Raw genomic sequence first — 19,401 nt, 5'->3', positions numbered from 1 at the left:
ATATTGGAAAAAATATAAGAAATTCAATTATATGGAGAAAGATGGATTACACTTATGTGACTCTTTGAATAGACTATTTATGTTTAATTTCTTCAATCTCACCTTTTTCGATTTTGCGCAGTGTAGTACACTGAAGAGCCGACCAACCCCGATCCCAGCCGATTACTTTGATATGCTGCTGAGCTGCGATCTACTCTTTTCTCTCGTCTGTCAAACGTTTGACTGCATTTGACATTTGACACACGCCCACGCCATCTGCTTTGATGAGGTCTCCTTTGTCTGGCCAACGTCTCCCCCACAATTCGCTTTCGCAGACGTTTATCCACTTAAAAAATTATGCGATCGCCAAAGTGTTGCTGATAGCATTTGGCCTATGGTTTGAACTATCCCAGCAAATACTCAGCAATAGATCAAGCAATTTTCGCAATGGATTCCCATTAATGGGAATTCATTTATTGAAAACGGGGTCAATCGGTTCTTTTAGCTGTCTATATCCACTGCACATCCGAAAGTTATTCATACAGAATATATGTGAATTTTATTACTTTAATTGCCCCAATGTCAGCGTCATCTCAGGTTGGCCACTGTGGCGTATGAGTGATATTTGTCTGGAAGCAAAGGGGCATAAATTAAGTCAAACTTCCGGGAAAATGAAAACGCAGGTTTATGGTTTTATTTGATCAATTTCAAGTTTTGTATTTTTATTCGTTTTTTGTTTGGTTTTTTTGTTTGTTTTTTTTGCTTTGTTTTGTAAGTTTTATTTGTTTAAAAATTTTGTTCATTTTGCTAATTTCTCTTTATAATTGTGTGTCTGTATTAATTACAATATATTTCGTTCTAAACTGATTTATCCTTGTACGATTTATATATGCTGAATTGGAATTGCAGTGGGGAAAAGGTTTGGAAAGTGGTAAGTGAAAATCGTGTTGGCGGGCAGGGGAAAGTGAGGTGAAAGTCGGTAAGGATGTGTCTGGGAAATGTCGTCGAAATGGTTTCGGAAGTGATAGGAGGTGCAAAAGAATATAGATTTTTCTTTCTTATATTTCTTATTTTGTTTTCCTTTGATAGTTCCTATTTTTGTTCATTTCATTTGAGTCGAGTCGAGTCGAAAAGTTAACTGGCGCACCTTGTCCAAAAATCAAAGTGGCAGACTAAAGCGTTAGATTTACTTAACTTAATTTTAATGTATTCGTCTTACTTAATGTACATGTCGTGTAATCCAGTATCTATATCCATATATACGTACCGAACATACATGTACTCGTATAAATAATCATATATGTATCTATTTGCCTTAAAGTCCTGCGCCTAACATCTCTTAGCTACGTCGCTCAATTAAAATTCAATTTATGCTGTCATTTTGCAATTATTCGTCTGCGCTTTTCTCACTTCGTTCGCTTTCCGTTAATGCTCAGTTAATTAATTAATTTATTTCGTTCTAGTTAAACGCTTTATGTGTGTGTGTGTACTCAGTGTGGGCGTGTCAGAGTGTGGGTGTCCTATGCAATACAAAACCAACTTATTCACTTGAATACCCTCAATACTCTCATTTACAAAATACATGCAACACAACTCGAGTTCCTCTTCCTTCTCTGAACTGTTATCCTAGTTATTCGATCTAAATACAATTTGCTCTGTTGCCTAAGAACGCAACAAGCGCGTGGCTGTAAGTCCCACTATATGGTATATAAACCCATCAGATCTGGGTGAGACTTAAAGGCCGCGCTTGCTAGAAGAACTGACAGACGGACAGGCAGACAATGGGCTCATATTTAGGGTGGAAAATAGAGAAATCGGGAAATTGGAAAATTGGGGAGCTCAGTTCGGTTCGCTAGCGGCAGCCGAAGTTTTTGTTTGTAGTCGAAGGCAAAAAGAAATGCTTGAGATCATTAGTCGGTTGATTCGTAGTTGATTTCTTCATTTGTTTCGCGATCCAACCGTCCCCTGAATAGTGTTGTCGTAATCGTTATTATCGTTATCATTAAAATATTATGTTTGTATATGCTCTGTAATTTACATACGTTATACACACTCGAGGTCTTTTCGCATCTCTCGCTCTGGCAGTGTTTTGGCGTCAAGTTGTGTCAAACTATCATTCCGTACAATTTGATCTTTAGACATGTTTATCGTTAATCAATTATCGTTTATCGTTAGCAATTACTTAAAAAACAGAAACGCCTCGTCCAACTAAGCTGCATCCGGGGAGCTGTCTTTTACACAACTGACCTTTAACCTTTAACCTAAGACCAAATACCATCGCTCTGGGGAGTCTAGGAAACTGTTGGGATCTCGGATTGGATTTGGGGACCTATTTTCTGCTCTACATTCCTAGCTTTTCATCGACGTAGTCTTGGGCTGTGAGTTAAACCAGGAAGAATAGGGTTTCCCATTAGCTTCGTTTTTGGTTTTACTTTTCTTTCATTTGATTTTTGTTTGTGTTTCGTTTCTTACGTTTGGGGTTAATAAATATTTGTTCAAGTTAATTATCGTGTGTAGGTCAACAGTAAACATATATGCAGCAGTTATATTTCATTAAATTTTCGTTAAACTTTTTTTGTTTTTTATTTCGCTTTCGCTTTTATTTTGCTTTGTAGGTTTCTTGTCGTTAAATAATTTAATTATGAAACAATTTCTCTATATGTCGTTTTAATTACTTTTTAGCGCTTTTATTTCACGTCGTCGCCTCTTCGTTAATCTCTGCTCTAGTTGTTAACAACTAAATGCTTAACAGCTAGTATATTCCGTATTAATTTAGTTTAGTTGTAATGTAACATAATTTAGGCTTACGCTTGTGGATTGTTAATTAATGTTTAATGCTCAATGTTTAACATATCTCGATCTGTGTTATGTTTAGTATCAATATCTAATATACTCGTAAATAATAATAATTGTAATTGTAATTTGTTCTTTGCATATGTCGCCAAACAATGTTTGCTTCATTTACTTGCTTTTAAATGTCAATTTTACGTTTATCGATTTTTGTAATAATATGTTGCTATAATTGCTATAGTTGTTAAATATTATACTTAAACTTCCGGGCCCTCTCCTCTCGCCCCAAATATATTTACACAGCTTTCATCTCGTTTAAACCTACTAATTGTTTCTGGCTTCTAAGTGTTCTCTTTTCTTATTTTGTTTTTCTGAGTGTGAGTTTGCAGGGGGCCAAACTTTTAAAGTTCATCTCTGAATTGGGGGGCCTGTTCCCATATCATATCGCGTCTGATTGCCTCGGATCCGCTGCTGTCCAACTTTGTCGGTATATGTACGAGTGTGTCTATCTATGAATCTAGCTCTTTGTGGGCGTGGGCTTATGTGTGGGTGTGGCTCAATTAAATGCTTCATTGGCTCAGCAAACACTCTCCATTTGGTGCATCGCTTGGCGTTTGCGGTAGGCATAGAACTCCTCCCTCATGGCTTGAAGTCTGACCTCAACGTTGTCGTAGCGAGGCAGGTGAACTGGTAGAGATCGTGGCTTCCTACTGCCTCCTCCATAGGGGGCGTGGCTGTGCAGCAGACTCCCACTCAAAGGACCCAGCGTATGGTGGTGATAGGGATGCGTATCTATGTGCAGATTGAGATCTTCGCGCAGCATGCTGGATGCACTGGGCGTGGGCGTGGCCGGATCGAATTCGTAGTGCCCATCCACACTGCCCACATCCACGGGACAGGACTTGGGCAGATTGCTGTCCGTGGCCGCATTCAGTCTTGAGATCATCTCCAGCCAATGGGCCATCGTGTATGGCGGCGTGGTGGCCCTGGGATACGAGTAACTGCCATGCGGCGTTTGCCCCTGCGCCTGTTGCCCTCCAAAGTAGCCCAAATGCTTTGGCGGCGAAGGAGGTGCTCTATATGGCGGCAGTAGCCTCCATTCACTCGTACTTCCCGGGTGATTAGAGGTGTTCTTCGAACCAAAACCACTCGAACTCGATCGCGATTCGGGGGAGGCCTCTAAGCCGCCAGGATTCATGGAGTTGCGCAGGTTGAGATTCAGTTGCGGCAAAGGGGAAAGCATCTCGTGTTGCTGCTGCCGGTTGCCAAAGAGCCTTGAATGGTGACGGGGATACCAGCGAGTTCGGGGACGATAGCTGGCCTGCGACTGGTAGTAGCTTCTCCAGGAAGGAGGCGATGGCAGCTGGAGCGGCACAAAGTGATCTTCCAGCGGATGCTGCTTCTGCTGCTGCTGCTGCTGTCGCCGGGTTTCCTCTTGAATGGTCCTCAACGAAGGCAGCTCCTGGGAGTAGTATCTATACCTGCTACTCAGATTGTGCGACGAACGTTCAGCCGAATTAGGGGGATACACGGTGCTCAGGTCGCTGAAATGCGTGGGATAGGCGCCACTGCCACCGCTGGTGAGTAGCAATTGCTGGTGATGTTGCTGCAACTGCTGCGGTGAGCTGGAGAATATCCTGGAGATCCTGGAGGGTGTATAGAGCTGCTGCTGCTGGCTGAGACTGCCACTGATGGTGTTTATGTGCAGCGGTCTGCTTCTGTCCGCATGGCCATACAAGTTGTTGTTGCTGGTGTAAGGTCGCAGGACATTCTGATAGCGGGCTCCACTCACAGCCTCATCGAAATACGACTGTTGATTGGCGGGCTGCTGCTTGCCCCCGATCTTCAGAAGACCCTGCAGAAATCCCCTGGCTGAATCTGCCGCCGACTGGAGACTCAGCTGACTGGAGGAGGCCACCAAGGGACGACGCCACGAAGCACGAGCCGTGATGAAGTTACGACGCGACAGAAATCCGCCATCATCGCTGGAGGATTTCTGGGACACGTTGCTGTTCCGCCGCTCGAAGAGACCACCGTCCACCACATCCACATTGGCCGATTCCAGGGTTTGCTGGGAGTACCCCAGTTTCGACACCCCCTCGACATCCAACACAAAGCGTCCGTCGAGGCTTCGTTGAATGCGGCTTACGGAACGCCTTCGTCCTGCGCCCCCGCCCTCCTCATCGCCATCCTCGAGGTTTGGGGAACTGTAGATGGAGTGGCAGTTGGTGCAGCGATCGGGCGGCCAAATCCAGTGGAGAATGGCAATGAGGATGGCGGTTAGACTTGATATTCGGGTTTGTTTGTACCTGAACGGGGGGAAAAAAAACTTGAATAAGTATATGCATTCACCAAAGGTATTTTTAAGTCTCAATCAAACATTATACAGAACTAGGAAATGAAGTAAACGAAAAGGACATACTAAATACAATACATTTGCTGTATTCAATTAAGAGAATCTGTTAATTCCCGTAATACAGAAATAATGGCAAACAAACTAAACGAAACTGAGAAACTTAACTGAAGCCAAACGAAAGTAAAGAAAACTTTGTTAAAGTTTGAGAAAAGTTTGCTTACGATTTTGATTATGACAGGATGGACCTGGAACTATAAAAACGCTTTCATAATCACGGTAATGTTCAGTATTGCTATGAAGCGATAGTAGATCGGTGGAACGTGCATGGCGGATGCCAATCAGAGTGAAATGGGTAGACAGATAGATGACAACGTTACAGATATTGATACATTTGGAGGGTTTTTCAGTTTGGAGGTGAATTTAGAGTCAGATAGGAGGCAGCCTAGAGGAAATACTCACTTTTTTAAAGGCACTTGACCAGAGGAAATTGAGCCCGTACTGCGATTGTGCAAATGATGATTATTGGCGGCAATGTTACGAGCGTCCGTTATCCTGCAAGCTACCATGTTGAACTCTGCAAACGTATAATTTCTAAAATTAATTTGGCGTGCAGCGTGAGCCGTCCTATCCGGTAAATAAAATACCCGTACACCGTACGCATAGCTACCAAGCACACACACTCTATATACACACACGTTCACGGATATAGGTTTATGCATATGCATATATACTACGGTGCTCTCTACATATAGACGTATATAAATGCGATTACTCTCTTTTGAAATTCAGCTTAGATCAAGGACAAACTGGCATAACACGGATGTCTGTTGATGTTTGTCGAGGGCGGGGCAACACAGAGGTCCTACGCACAGCGAGAAAGGTCCTTAAACAGGTCCTTAAATTTAGTTTTTCGTTTAAATTGTAGGGAATGCCATAATTAAGAGACATTTAAAACATATATTTTTTATGTTGAACTGGTTTAAAAGGACACTTTCCCGCTGTACTCGTTGGAAACTCGTTGATTATGACCATTTGCATGCCAGTATCGTCTGATTACACACTCTTGTTGTTGTCGCTAATACGCTTAGATTGTTAAAATTTTAGCTGTAACTAGGCTATTAATAAAGGACAGTTAGCATTAAACAGTTGCCAGTTAGCAGATAACAGTGGCCGTTTACCAGTTAGCAGTTAGATGACTACGACTAAACTATGTTGTTAGTTAGTTTCAGTTGATTGGGGTTGCAATTACATGTGGAGCAAGAAGGAGGAGCCAATTAGTAAACCAGGAGGCTAATTTTGCAGAGAGTTTGGGTAATTGAACGGCGGCTACGGGGGCGTGGACATGGACATGGACTTAAACAATGCCAACTAAATCGAAATTCTGCCTCCGGCCAGCTGCGATTGACGGTTGACGTTGTCGATGACAAACTAATTCACCGCCGGGGAACCCACATATATACGGCTGTATGCGAAAACTTGGTGTATACACAACATATACACACACTCCGAGGTGCATATACACAGCCGTGTGCTCTTCGCAGTATTTTATTTAGGATCTGGCTTCGAATGGTTGGAAAAAAACAATGACACGTGAAATGGCTTTTGAATGGTCAAGTTACGAATTGTGGCAACGGAAAAGAGAGAGAGAACGGAACTCAAGTTTAATGCAAATCGAAAACCAAATATGTCTGATTATATGGGGATTATGGGTATGGATGCAAAACAAACTGAGGAAAAGCGGAAAAACAAAGAGTCGAGCGGCAAAACTTTTGCCGCAGAACAAGTGATTCTCACAAAAACGAAAAGTGTTGAGAAGTATTTTGTTTTTTGTTTCGCCTTTTTTTTCATGTTTTCTTTTGGAGGTGCTTGTGTGTTTTGGGTAATTATGAAATCTGTGAGGTCTGGAGTGTGGGGTGCTTGAGATACTCGAGAAAGTGCGGCTGCGGCGGGCAGTATCTGATAGATCTGCCCGAGAAGAGAAGCACTGACAACATATAACCGACGGATTGCGGATTGTTAGTGGAATGCGGATGCTTAATCGATGAAACACCGACGAGTGGTTGGTTGTGGTGATGTCAGTGTTGGTTAGTTGGTTGGTTGGTTGTTGGGGTGATGGGAACTCGTCTGAAAATAACCTTTAGTTGTTGTCAGTACTCAGGATCTGTGGCACACGACATCGACTTAAAATGATTGCAAAAACTTACCCTTGCTTGCATCGATGTTGGGGTTTTTTAAGTGGGGTCTTACTATATGCCTTACTTTAATTTTGGGTTACTTTACTTCGTGCTCCGTCGCTCCACCTTTTGACTGCCCAACTCGGACTTCATTAGAATCACATGATGGTAGAATGCCACCTATTTGGAGTCCCAGCAGTTGGGCGGACAAGGGCGAAGGACAGCTGTGCACTGGATTTTACCGATCAATTGACGACGCGATCATTTTATGCTTCGGATTCGGTTTTGGTTTTCTAGATTCGATTGCTCAAGCGTCGCTCTATCGACATTGTTTGTGGGCCTTATTTTACCATCTTTGTGCGTGAATTGTTTACAAAAAACGTCTGCCCAGTATTGTGCTATATAAATGGTCATTCGCCATGTATATAGATTTTCGTATTTGTTGTTCTCCTCTGTGGTGCAAATACCTTTATCTGTCATGAACTCAGCCCTGGGCAGAAACAACGACGATTTGGCCAAGAACATGCTTGTCAATGGTTCGTAGATAAAGGTATTTCTATCATCAGCGCTATCAGCTTGTCACATTTATACAATTATTGGTTTTACGTTAATTTATCGTAATGTGCCTACCGCAGCAAAAAAAAAAAAAAAAAATTATGGGAAAAAATTTAGAACAATGTGTTCTGTATAGAATATACGTATGTACATTATAATTCTCAGTAATGGGCTGCATTGATTTTAAAATTCGCAATTTCCCTGCTCTTTGTTTTTTTTTTTCTGTGTTGTGTAAGTGTGTGGGGAAAGGGGGGTCTCGGAAAGAATACATAAATAATTGATTTAAACAACGCAACATTAATTAATCCACTTAAAATACAGTTTAAAGCAAAAAACATAACAAAAGGCAGAGACAGAGGTTCGATATGCACACGGTTCAGGTCGGTTTTGTTCGGTTTGGGTTGGTTTGGTTCGGTCCGGGTTTGGTTCGATTGCATTAAAGCCAGCAGGCATCGAATAATGGATGTCCTGGTACTCGTCCTCTGGCCCTGGCAGTTTCAATTTCCGCTCAACTTCAGCCGGGTTTTTCATACGGCTTTCGAAAGGAGTTTCCCCGGGAGACGGGGACAGGCACAAATAGAGCTTAAACGATTGCTTTTCTCATCTTCGGTTAATGCTTAACTAAAGTGGCAACAACTATTAATATGTTCATGCGTTGAATTCGAAAACAAACAGGCTGCAAAGCACTATGAAGCCAGGTTGATTAAGAAAATTAGACCCAATGATACAAACGGAAGGTTAAGTAATGGAATGCAAAATAAAAGTTATAAGGTCTCATGGCCGATTTTTAACTAAGATCTTAGGGAGTCACTTTTGTCTACGGAAATGGATTGTGGGACCGAGGGTGGGCGGGGGGACGAGCGGGGGGACAAGGGCTTTCAAGCCCCAAAATAAGAACTCAGAGCGTATAAAATCAGAAACCGAAAGGAAGGATAATCAAATAAAGAAAAGCAAACCGAAATCCAATTAGTATGTAAATATATATATACAGAGATTTTGCAGCAACTTTTGCCAAATTGTAACTCAATTTTACTTGCACAACTACAACAAAAACGTACAAATCATACTCTCAGACAGGCATAATTTATGGAGAATTTCATATCAAACGCCTCGACGGCTCAGAAATTTTGTCAAATATTTTACTTTGGGCAAACAAACGGTTTTAAATGCAAATTCCAATGTGCTGTTGTTGTTGAACAAACCAATGTTTCGAAACTGAATGGGAAACGGAAGAAAATTTCCATTGCCAAAGGCGGGAAAAGAGGAAAACTTGAATTGAAAAGGCTTGCAAGGCCGAAGCAAAACTCATAAAAAGCTCGGCAAGTAATGGTAATCGGTAATCGGTTAATAGTTATCGACAATTGGGTGGCCTTTGCCGTCGGAAGGTCAAATCATCGATAGGTTTTTATTAATTAGTGGCTGCTTAAGTACGTTAGTAAGTTTTGCGCCTTTTAGAGAGGGTTAATTATCATGGTAATGGTTTGGGGTTCGCCAACAACAAGTACATCGTCATCGATTATTACTGTTACGAGTAATTTGATATTAGTATTGCACGGATCATCGGTACATCTATATCGTTAGCATTATCATTAGCATTATCATTTTGTGATTGTCATCAAAAACCATTTCAAGTGTGTGTTAGCTTTTGCCTCAGTGTTACCTTTTTCCTGTTTTCGTCGTTTACGTTTATTGCAAATTTTTACGGCACAAACCGATAAAATGATCGCAACAATAAAAAACAGGATGCCCCCAACGACGCCGGCGGTAATCGCCTTGTGCTTGACACGTGCCGGCACAGGGAACTTCACTTCGTCGCTGGACTCGTACGACTTCTCCGAGTTGGCCAGCACCCGGAAGTAGTACGTCCTTCCGCCCACCAGGTTCTTCACCAGATACTGCGTCTCCTCCGGCCGGATTTGTCCCCGGTTCAAAGTCTTCCACTGCGCATCTGTCCGGTACTTGATGGTGTAGAACTTGACGATGTGCGCCCGCTCCAGCGGAGATTGCCACGTGATGAGGAATCCGTTCGACACCTCCGTCACGGAGACATTTCTGGGAGGTCCGGGCTTGGGACCTGGTTTAAAGGGTGTGCGAAAGGGAAATGGAGGAAAAAACGAATCGTTAGTATGCACATGAAATTGCTATAGGGTCCGGTAAATCTTATTTATCTTAAAGATGGCCATAATACTCTTTATAGATATTGTTTTGACACTTAAATCGTCATTCGATGTTAATACAGCTAATTAATTACTTTTGATATCTCGCTTTTCAACATTTTTAGTTAGACTTTTAATCAATTTCTTGGTCTTTAATAGTTCAATATTTATGATGTATAACTTTATATTTAACGCGATATTTTGGTAGATTTTTTTCTGGCATAAACATCCCTTTTTTTTGGGGCCCTTTTTTTACAGGCCTGTTTGTCCTGCCTTGTTTTCCAGTCAGCAATTTAAACTCGTCGCAAGCCAATTTCAATTGCCAACAACGTACAAAGGTTAAATCCGACATCCAAATATGTATACATTTAAAACAATTGAGGCAAGTATTTGAATAAGAGACAATACAACATTATTAAATTTTCATAGATCATTAAATTCCATATAAGAATGTCACTGTTTTATTCAACATTATTGGATACAAGAATTAACCTCCAGATTTTAAGTAATTTTTGTTCCAATTTCAAAGCATTTTTGTTTTTGAGTGTAATCTTTTTATTATTTTGATTTATTTGCATTTCATTTTACGCTTTGTTTATTTGCGCGAGGGATTTTCCACTGCCCTTTTATTACCTTTTGTCATTAACCTTCTTTCATTCTCTTTTAATTTAATTTCATTTGAATTTGTTTACCAATAGGTTCAACTAAAATGCTGTTAAACAACAAATTAAATAAAAACAAATATTAAGTTATTTCCGATAAGTACCTATATGTGTTTCCCAGTGTAAGCTTCGCCCTTCTTTGTTTTAGGTGATTTTATTTATTTCGTTTTTTCGCTACGCTTAAAAGCTTTATGAAAATTCCATTTGGCTTTTTGCAACTCTTTGCAACCTTTTTCTTTTTTGCACCATGCATTTATTCATGACTACGAGCCCTGGTTGTGAGGGGATTGACAAAAACACATTTTAATTAGCATACACACATAAAACTTTCCATTTTTGTATTTCGCATTTGAATTCTTGTGGGCCCCGACTTCCTTTCGTGTTCGCAAATGGAAAGAGTGATACAAAAAATACGACAGGACTGGCAAACACAAGGCTGAGAAGGATACTCCTGAGTGTATGCAAACGAATTATAGGCATAGATAACCTGAATTCTCGGTACGCTTGTCAGGACCTCCTGATTGGAGAACTCGTGCCCGATGCAATTAACTGCCGGTCTCCTTGGGATTTCAGGGCTATGTATTCTGTATTTTGGATTCAGCTTGTCGCACATGCAAATGCAAATTAAAACTGCTTGGAGAAATACACAATATGTCATGTAAATGGCGCCCAATTCGTAGCTCCCAAAGGCGCTTATGAAATTTAGAACAGCATTAAACGATATATGCGATGTGTGGATGGCTGGCGAGTGTGTGTATCTGAAGTGTGTTTAGAGTTTAGATGAGCTGACGGTGCGAATGCGAGGATATTGGGGGGGAGGGGATTTTCGGGGGATTCCCCACATGCGGCGATAAGTGCATGCCATTTATTATGACGATGGCGCTAACGAAAAATGCCACGCTCATTATATATGTATGTATGTTAATTAAAAATGCTTTTAAAGAGCCCTCGTGGGATTTGAAAGCGCATACTTGTCGCATATATCAAAAGTTGATTATGCGAATGGGGCACAAATGAGCAGGCAACCCTTTAATTCTCGGCCCGCATAAAAAATGTGCGCAGATTTGACATAACATAAACGAGACAAGTGACAAACATAAAAAGCAAAATGGCCCGGGAAAAGCGGCTGGGAAAAAGGCCTAAATGAGATGGGTAGACACAGACGGACGGACTGTAAAAATGTCAAGGGTAGACTGGGGTATAAAAAGGCACGAGTCTTCGTCGCACGGTTAAATGTTATTTATGACTGCAGCAGTGGGATTCCGGGGGAGGGTTCGGGGTGACCCGCAGTAAATCTGCAGTTGGCTTGCAGGAATTACTAGCTGTTTCACAAGACAGAGACAATACTTAAGCGCCACTTGTAAGTGAAAAAAATAGCGAAAAAATAATGCAAGGCCGGTCTTATATAGGTTGTTCAGTTAAGTTGCAAATGCTTTAATGTGTAAAAACTTATACTGTATCATTCATTTTTGCGATTTTAATAAAATAAACATAAATAACTAAATTTTTACTTCCTCAGTACAAGTCTTGCCAACTTTACAACCTTTACACATTTAAAACTTTACTGAACACTCTGCTATTTTATTATGTAGTGATGTGTGATACGAGTACCTTTGACTCTCAATTTGGGCGGCGAGTAAACAAGCTTGCCATGCGAGTCGGTGTGAAAGTAAATGTCAAAATAGGCTAAGAGGTCTGTAAACACAAAAACACAAAATTCAAATCATATCAAGTCGATTAAATAATTAAAATAAAGTGTGCAAAGTGAGGTGGTGCGTGTTGGGAAATTGAAAGAAAGTGCAATCCAAATACCGAAAGTTGTGCTAACTACAGAGGTCATAGTTGGCAAAGGTCAAAGGGCGCTTCCTCTGAGGAAAACTTAATCACTCGAGCATCGAGCCCTCGATTAGTTTACCTTGATCGAATGCAAATTCTGCTGCCCCAAGAAGTTAAAAACCAGCACGGCAACAAAACCAGTGCTGTAATTATGACAGAGAAATGCATTGAATATTCATAAGTGCACATGTGTGAGCTTTCGCTTATAATCAGCCTTGACATGCATTTTCTCTGGTTAGTTTTCACTTCTTCTGATGTAGGTATGCCTATTGTGTGGATACTAGGTTCTAGGATCAGTATTAAAAGGTGTCTGAACCAAGCCTCTTAGTTTTATGTAATCTTTATATCTTAAATTATATAAAAAGAAATTTTGTCCTGAAACTGAGAAAAGAATTCTCTTGGATTATTTATAGCCAATCAGAAAGCCAAATGCCTAAAATATTTGGGTATTTTAATTCGTAAATTTTTATACTATCCAGAACATTCGACTAGTAACGGTTTAAAATGGATTAAATATTTTTATGGCTGCCAAGAATACACATAATTTGAGAGCTAGCCCGTCACGGATTACAGGGTATCCTACTTTTGAGCTTCACGTGCTTTATTTTACCGAATGTCAGAGCAGAAATGTTTGAAACGTTGAAGTAGCGCGCTGCCTGCTGCTCGCATTGTTGTTATTAATTTTTAAGCGCTGCCGTATGGATAAAACAGCAAGGAAAGCAGCACGCACCGCTTTGCACCACCCACTCAGCTGGGCGGTGGGTGGTGGGTGGCTTTATGGTGGGTGTGAGCAAATGCCAGCGTCAGCGGGTCTACATGGCGTATGAAAATTGCTTGACATAAACAAATGCGGCACGGACATACACACACAGATGCACAAGCGCACGTGTGGATGGGTGGATGGTAAGGGGTGGGGAGGGGGTGAGGGGGTGTATGGTTGGGCAGTGGCAAATGGTTTACCGTTGATGTTTTATGCAGGATTTAAAAAAGGAAATATTATAAGAAAAAAAAAGCAGAAAAATAAAAGCCAAAGGAAATACAATTTTTTGCGAGGCGTTTGCTTTAGCGGCTGCTGTTGTTTTAGTTACTGTTGTTGTTGTTGCTGTAGTTGTTGTTGTAGTTGTTATTGTTGTTGCTGGGCTGCTGAGAATGAAATGAGGCGCTGGGTGTTGGGTGGTTTTAGGATGGATGGTGTTTTGTGGGTGGTTGGATGGGCGGTGGCATTGGATGGTTGTTGTTGTTGGTAGGTGTTTCGTTACAAGCGCCAAAAAAAGGTACACACGTACACGAAATCCAGGGTTGCATTACACAACACGGCGCACATTTGCCGCCAGAGTTGCCGCCTTTTTTGTTTCGCCCTTGTTGTTGTTTTTCCATTTGATATTTTGTAGCGTTTTTCCTTATTTTTTAACCTACGCGTGCGCCAACACGTATACGCACTGTGATACACGCACACACACACACATTCACGCAGACTAATGCAAGTAAATTAAATGCGCTAAATGGGGGAAAACATTTATTTGTGTGTGTGTGAGAGTGGAGGGCGGGGGGGGCTTACATATATACAAGGGGAAAACTACACAACGAGTGGGGGAGCAAAAGAGACAGAGAGCAAGGATAAAATTAACTATTATCGCAAAGCGGTTGGAAAAACACGCGGCAACGTCGACAAAGGCATTCAAATTGCCGCACCTACGGCGCCCCCAGCAGAGGGGGCGGTAGGATCTAAAGGGGGCGTGGCGGGCGTGCTTGTTAAATGTGCCTCGGCATTTGGTAATATGGTTGTTTAAATTACGCCACCCTATGCTCGCTTTTTTCGGCGTGGGCGTTGTCATATCGACCGCACACAACCTGCAAGACACGGACAAAAAACAAGAGCAACGGGGCAGTGGCAGCGGCAGCAGTTGTAAAAACAGTTCAATTAATTTAAATAATTAAATGTGGGACCAAACTGTTTTAATTACGCACACACGCGAACCGAGATCCCAGATAGTCGTCGCTGTGTGCGTGAGAGCCAGAAATGTAATATTCGCATCCAGGCCAAAAGACCAGGGCCAGAATCCCCAGCACATGTGGCAAATTATGCCCCGTGGGAAATGGCGCGAATTCGGGGCGTGCTTTGGCAGCCAATAAATGGGGAGCCCTGTATAATTGGTTTGAATATTTAATTGTTGCTTTTTTTGTAGCTGGCCCCAAAAGCCAAAATGAATATTGAATTCATTGGGGAGGGTGGGATATTGGGCTGTGTTCACCACAAGGGGGGGAGGGTGTAAAAGGAGGGCCATCAGTCGGCTGGAAAATGGGTTGAAGGCTAAGAACTCAGACCTTCCAAGAACTTGGTGAAATGTCGAAAATTAAATGTGGATATTTACAGTTTCGGTTTGGGATACATAAAAGCCTTATGCAAACTAGGGAATGGGGCGAAGAAACTATCCAGAAGGGGTTGTCATGTGTTTTTGAATGGTTTTTTCTCTTACTTATATGCATCCACCTACTTTATTTTTAATTGAGAAAAATGCCAATCATCATAAAATTTAGGGTTTCTTTTAGATCTAACCTCAAAAATCTTAAAAAAAAAGTTCTCACAAAAAAAATTAAATGTCCTTAATGTTAGCTCTTCATTATTGAAGATAATGGAAGAACTAACTATCTGATTTGTTCTATTTTTCCACACTTATCATTTAAAATATTTCAATTTCAAAATAAAACAGAAGGCTACGACAGAAGCTACACAATCATGCACTATACTGGTTTGGTTTTTGTTTTTGAATACAATAAAAGATCGATATTATAGACCCCCTTTAAAGATCGATTAATTTGCTTTATATCACTCAGTCTTAGGTTACGTAATAAAAGGGCGAAGAATACTGGCGCAATAGCAATGATGCAGAAATCATCATTTGGTAGTTCAAATAATATGGATTTTATCGTTGTACGTCGGTGGCTGCGTTTGCGGTTTAGTTTGCGGGCTGACGTTCTACTTCCGATTCTTATTTACAACTACGCATACTAGGGAGTTACGGTTGGGTTTTTTTTTCTTACCAGCTTCGTCTGGCATTAGCTGAAAGAATGAGTCGGGCGGTTGTGTTGCAGCCTTGACATTACGTGGCGCTGCCGGAGCGTCTTCTATTGAACCCGAATTTTCCGTGGTTCCCAGGAAAAATTCGTGGTCGAGGTTTGGCATTTGACAGTTTGCATTGATTGCGCGCATGATTAGTATGAGAAAGTTAGATCGAGTAGCGGTTTTGTTTCGATGGAGGTCGGTGAGGAAAAGAGAAGAAAACGAGAGAAAAACAAGAGCGTTATGTTAGAGCCAATCCAGATTCAGTTTTGTGCAGAGGTTTTTTTCATGAGAGACTATGTGCAGGATATGCCGGGGAGCGACTGCAGCAAGAACCCAAAAAAGTAAAGAGCAAGCGAACGAAAGACAGAATTGCGGAGAGGACCGAAAGGACTTACCCAGTGTGCGCACAGTCATCACTTTGCTCATCATCCCGTCGCCCAGGACATTGCGTCCCACCACCTGGAACTCGTAGGTGGTTCCGGAGGCCAGTCCATTGATGGTCACCTGTGTGCTGCCCGAGGGCGTCACGGAGATCGTCTGCCAGTCGTTGACGCCCGCCTCCCGGAACCAGATCGTGTAGTCCTGCTTGTACTCCGAACCACCGCTGTATCCTGGCAGCCATTGCAGCGTTATCGAGGACTCGGTGGCCTTGCCCGTGATGTTGTAGGGGGCATGCGGCTGGGTGCCCTCGATCACCAGTTGGGTGACGGCCATCAGGGTGGCCACTTCGTTGGACACCACACACTGATAGTAGCCGAAGTCCTCCCTCCGCAGATTCTCAATGGTGATGTTGCCGCCGGAGATCTTGATTCGATTGCGCTGCGACTCGGCCAGCTGTTCGCCCTCCTGCCGCTGCCACTTGATGGTGGGCCGCTCGGTGCCCTCCGCCTCCATGGCATCGCAGTGCATCTCCACGCTGTCGCCCACCTTGCGCTGGTACAGCGTATCCGGCTCCACCGTGAAGGCAGGCGGCTTCCGCACGAGTACGTCCATGATTCCGGAGGCTCCAGCCGTTCCCTGTGCATTGTACGGCGTGCAGGAGTACTGACCCTGGTGCTCCTCGTTCACGCGCGTGAACAACAGCGATCCATTGGCCATCACCACGATGTCCTTCATTTGGTACGGCTCCAGCAGACGCTTGTCCTTCGTCCAGGTCACGTACTGCAGTTGGGGGCTCGACTTGATGTAGCACTGGACCACACCGGCCAGCCGGAACGGCAGGTATTGCACCGTGGGCGTGAAGGTGACCTTGGCGGGATCTGCAAGGAAAGTGGGAAAAGGTAGATAGGGATCGTCATATGAATAGTTTTACAAACGGAGTTGATATAATTTAAATTACAAGAAGGATAAACGGGTATATGATTGGATTTTTAGTTACAATAAGGTAGTTCAATACCAATTTTGCATACACAGTTAGGATATGTGCGATAGAGAAAGTATATGGGGACACAGATATCGAAAAGTTAACAACTAGAGTTAAATCTTTTGAAACTAAAGATATAGTTGATATCCAAATATAATCGTATATTTTTTGGTATCCTTACAGGTAAGGGTTAATACTTACATTCGACGCTGAGGTAGGCGGAGGCGCTCTGCGGATCTCCGATACCGTTGGTCACCTCGCACAGGTACTGGCCCGAGTCGTCCGGCTTGATGGGGTTGATGATGAGCGAGCCGTCCTTGCGGATGGTGACGCGGGTCTCCAGGGCGGCCACTTCCCGGACGGGGGATCCCTCGCGGTACCAACGCACCGTGACGTTGCCGGGCATGGCCTTAGCCTCGCAGGAAAATATTGCTTTGTCGCCATCGATCTTCGTTTGGTTGGTCGGGGGCACCTGTTTCGACGGCGGTGGAGAAAGGGATGCGGAAAATACATTTTAGAAAAGTGGCTCAGTAGCGAGTAACGAACTGCAAACTTATGACGATTGACTGTGCTGTTGACTAATTCAAATCATGAGCCATGGAAGGAACAGCCCCTGGCCGGTCCCTTTTGGAGCCTGGAGCTTGACAGCTAATTTTTGGCTGTCGCCGTCATCGATATCCTTTGTGTGCACTCGCTCCTGAGAAATAACATTTCTGCTGTCACAGCTATGAAATGTGCTCCGTTTCCCCCTGGTCGCTGCCATTGACAACTTGTCAGTCAACTGTCAGGAGCCAAACATTACGGACCCCTTTCCCGTCCTGGTAATTGCATGAGTGCATTCTGCCCCTTCTGCGGGGCTGGGGCTTCGTTTATTTAATGGGCACATTTGCCGCCGCTTTGCTTTCGGGCAATTTGCTGGCAGACTGTTTCATTTGAATTAGTTTTAGTTATGGCCAAAATTGATGTGGGTTGACTGCTGGTGCCCTAAAATGGGCTCGTAAATTGAATTGGCCTGATCTGCCTGCCTTTGGTTTGCCTCGATTTCCCTTGGGTCATCTATAAATGTCCACTTTGCCTGTGGCCAGATAAATGTTATTGAAATATTTATGTGCAGATTGCTGCAAGCTTGAGCAGTAATTGAAGCTCGAGGTATGTGCATTTCCCTCTCTGCTCCTGCATGCTTTTCTTGGCTTGCTTGAAATGCCAGCCAAAGGTCAAAGTTCAAGCTCTCTAAGACGCCAACCAATTGTGCATGTAGGGCGGAAAATCCTAAGCCAGCTTGTATACTTGTATAGACCAAAAAGCCAGAACTGTTTGTGAGAAACAGTGAAAAAAAAGTTTTTTACTGGTTTAAATAATTTCTTGAAAGGTTTTTATGATTTATATACCAGACTGTATTAATAATAAACTGGGATGGCAGTTACAAGAAGAAGTACCTTCAGATTTTTGTTGGCGCCTTAAAAAATATTTTTACATTTTTAAGCACTACTTTTTTCGCACTGTGAAGGCTTACCTCCCTCCCCCATTTTTTTGCAGTTGCAGCTAACTGTAAATAACCGAAATGCAAATGCATTAGCGTGCGCGCACAAAAGTATGCTATACAGACGACGACGACGACGGCCATGTTCCACCCACACACATGCACGAAGGTCTCCCATAATGGGCGGTGAACGAGTAAGTGGGCGGGGTGGGTGTGAGTGGGCCATGTGAGCATGCTTGTATGCAGTTTGTAAATAGGGGGATCTGCCTGAGACTAGGCGAATGACCATGTCAAGTGTACCGAGTGCTCCTGTGCTCCTTCTGCTGGTTCTGTTCTGTTCGGTTCCGTTCCGTTCTGTTCTGTTTTGCCGTTTTATAAGGGGGTCTGCCTTCCTGGCATGTAAATACGGGCCGGATGGAGGCCACATGGAGGCACAAAAAGTTTCACGCTTGTTACTGTTTTTTTTCCTCGTTTTTCGGGGTGCTTAAGCCCCCGGAATCGGAATCTGGACATGGTTTAGTCTGGTGATTTCTGAAGCCGTTGTCGGCTGCTCTCCAAATCCTCCAGCCAGGAGCATTCAGAGCGATTGGTTTTGCTGCGAATGGGCGTCGGTAGCCGGCTTTGGGCTTAGTTAATGGGAAAGCGTTGAACAGATTATGCAGTATGCGGAATGCCAGGATGCCAGGATGCCGAATGCAAAATGCAAGGAGCGATTTTCAGTTGGGACTTACTCGTATGGTCAGCCTCTCATTCACGGCATTCGACTTGGACTTGGTGCGCGTGTGTTTGTCGGGCGCCGCCTTATCCTACGATATTTTTGGGGAGTGGATTTGGGCAGTGTGAACGCGGGGGTAAAGAAACTACGCATTAGTAACCTGATGGACCCCGGGGTTTTTGTGTCCACCCTAACTCTCAGGACTCTCTCTCCCCCCCAAACACTACTTTTCGGTCGGTTTTTGTGTTCTATCAGGGATGTCCCAGAAATC

General features: G+C 43.0%; 1 protein-coding gene across 11 annotated transcripts in view; it reads right to left on the bottom strand.

Moving 5' to 3' along the window:
- Positions 1-1,936: 1,936 nt before the first annotated feature.
- LOC108050694 (protein turtle) overlaps positions 1,937-19,401 on the bottom strand; it is a 39,919-nt gene continuing 22,454 nt past the window's right edge. For 5 of the 11 annotated variants that reach the window (XM_017132481.2, XM_017132480.2, XM_017132483.2 and 2 more), the window contains 7 exons: positions 19,147-19,221; positions 17,137-17,407; positions 15,968-16,831; positions 15,551-15,634; positions 9,515-9,928; positions 5,585-5,699; positions 1,937-5,078 (listed from right to left, as the gene is read on the bottom strand). In XM_017132481.2, coding sequence (XP_016987970.1) covers positions 3,347-5,078; positions 5,585-5,699; positions 9,515-9,928; positions 15,551-15,634; positions 15,968-16,831; positions 17,137-17,407; positions 19,147-19,221 — 3,555 coding nt within the window. In that variant the 3' untranslated portion in view covers positions 1,937-3,346. Of the gene's footprint in view, positions 5,079-5,346; positions 5,418-5,584; positions 5,717-9,514; positions 9,929-15,550; positions 15,635-15,967; positions 16,832-17,136; positions 17,408-19,146; positions 19,222-19,401 lie in introns of those variants that run through there. The other 6 variants (XM_017132486.2, XM_017132488.2, XR_001769596.2 and 3 more) reach the window with 6 other exon arrangements.

Source organism: Drosophila rhopaloa, unplaced genomic scaffold (genome assembly GCF_018152115.1).
Source record: "Drosophila rhopaloa isolate 14029-0021.01 unplaced genomic scaffold, ASM1815211v1 contig_2, whole genome shotgun sequence".
Taxonomy (NCBI): Eukaryota; Metazoa; Arthropoda; class Insecta; order Diptera; family Drosophilidae; genus Drosophila; species Drosophila rhopaloa.
Note: the sequence above shows the minus strand (reverse complement) of the source record. Positions and strands in the feature narration are given on the sequence as shown.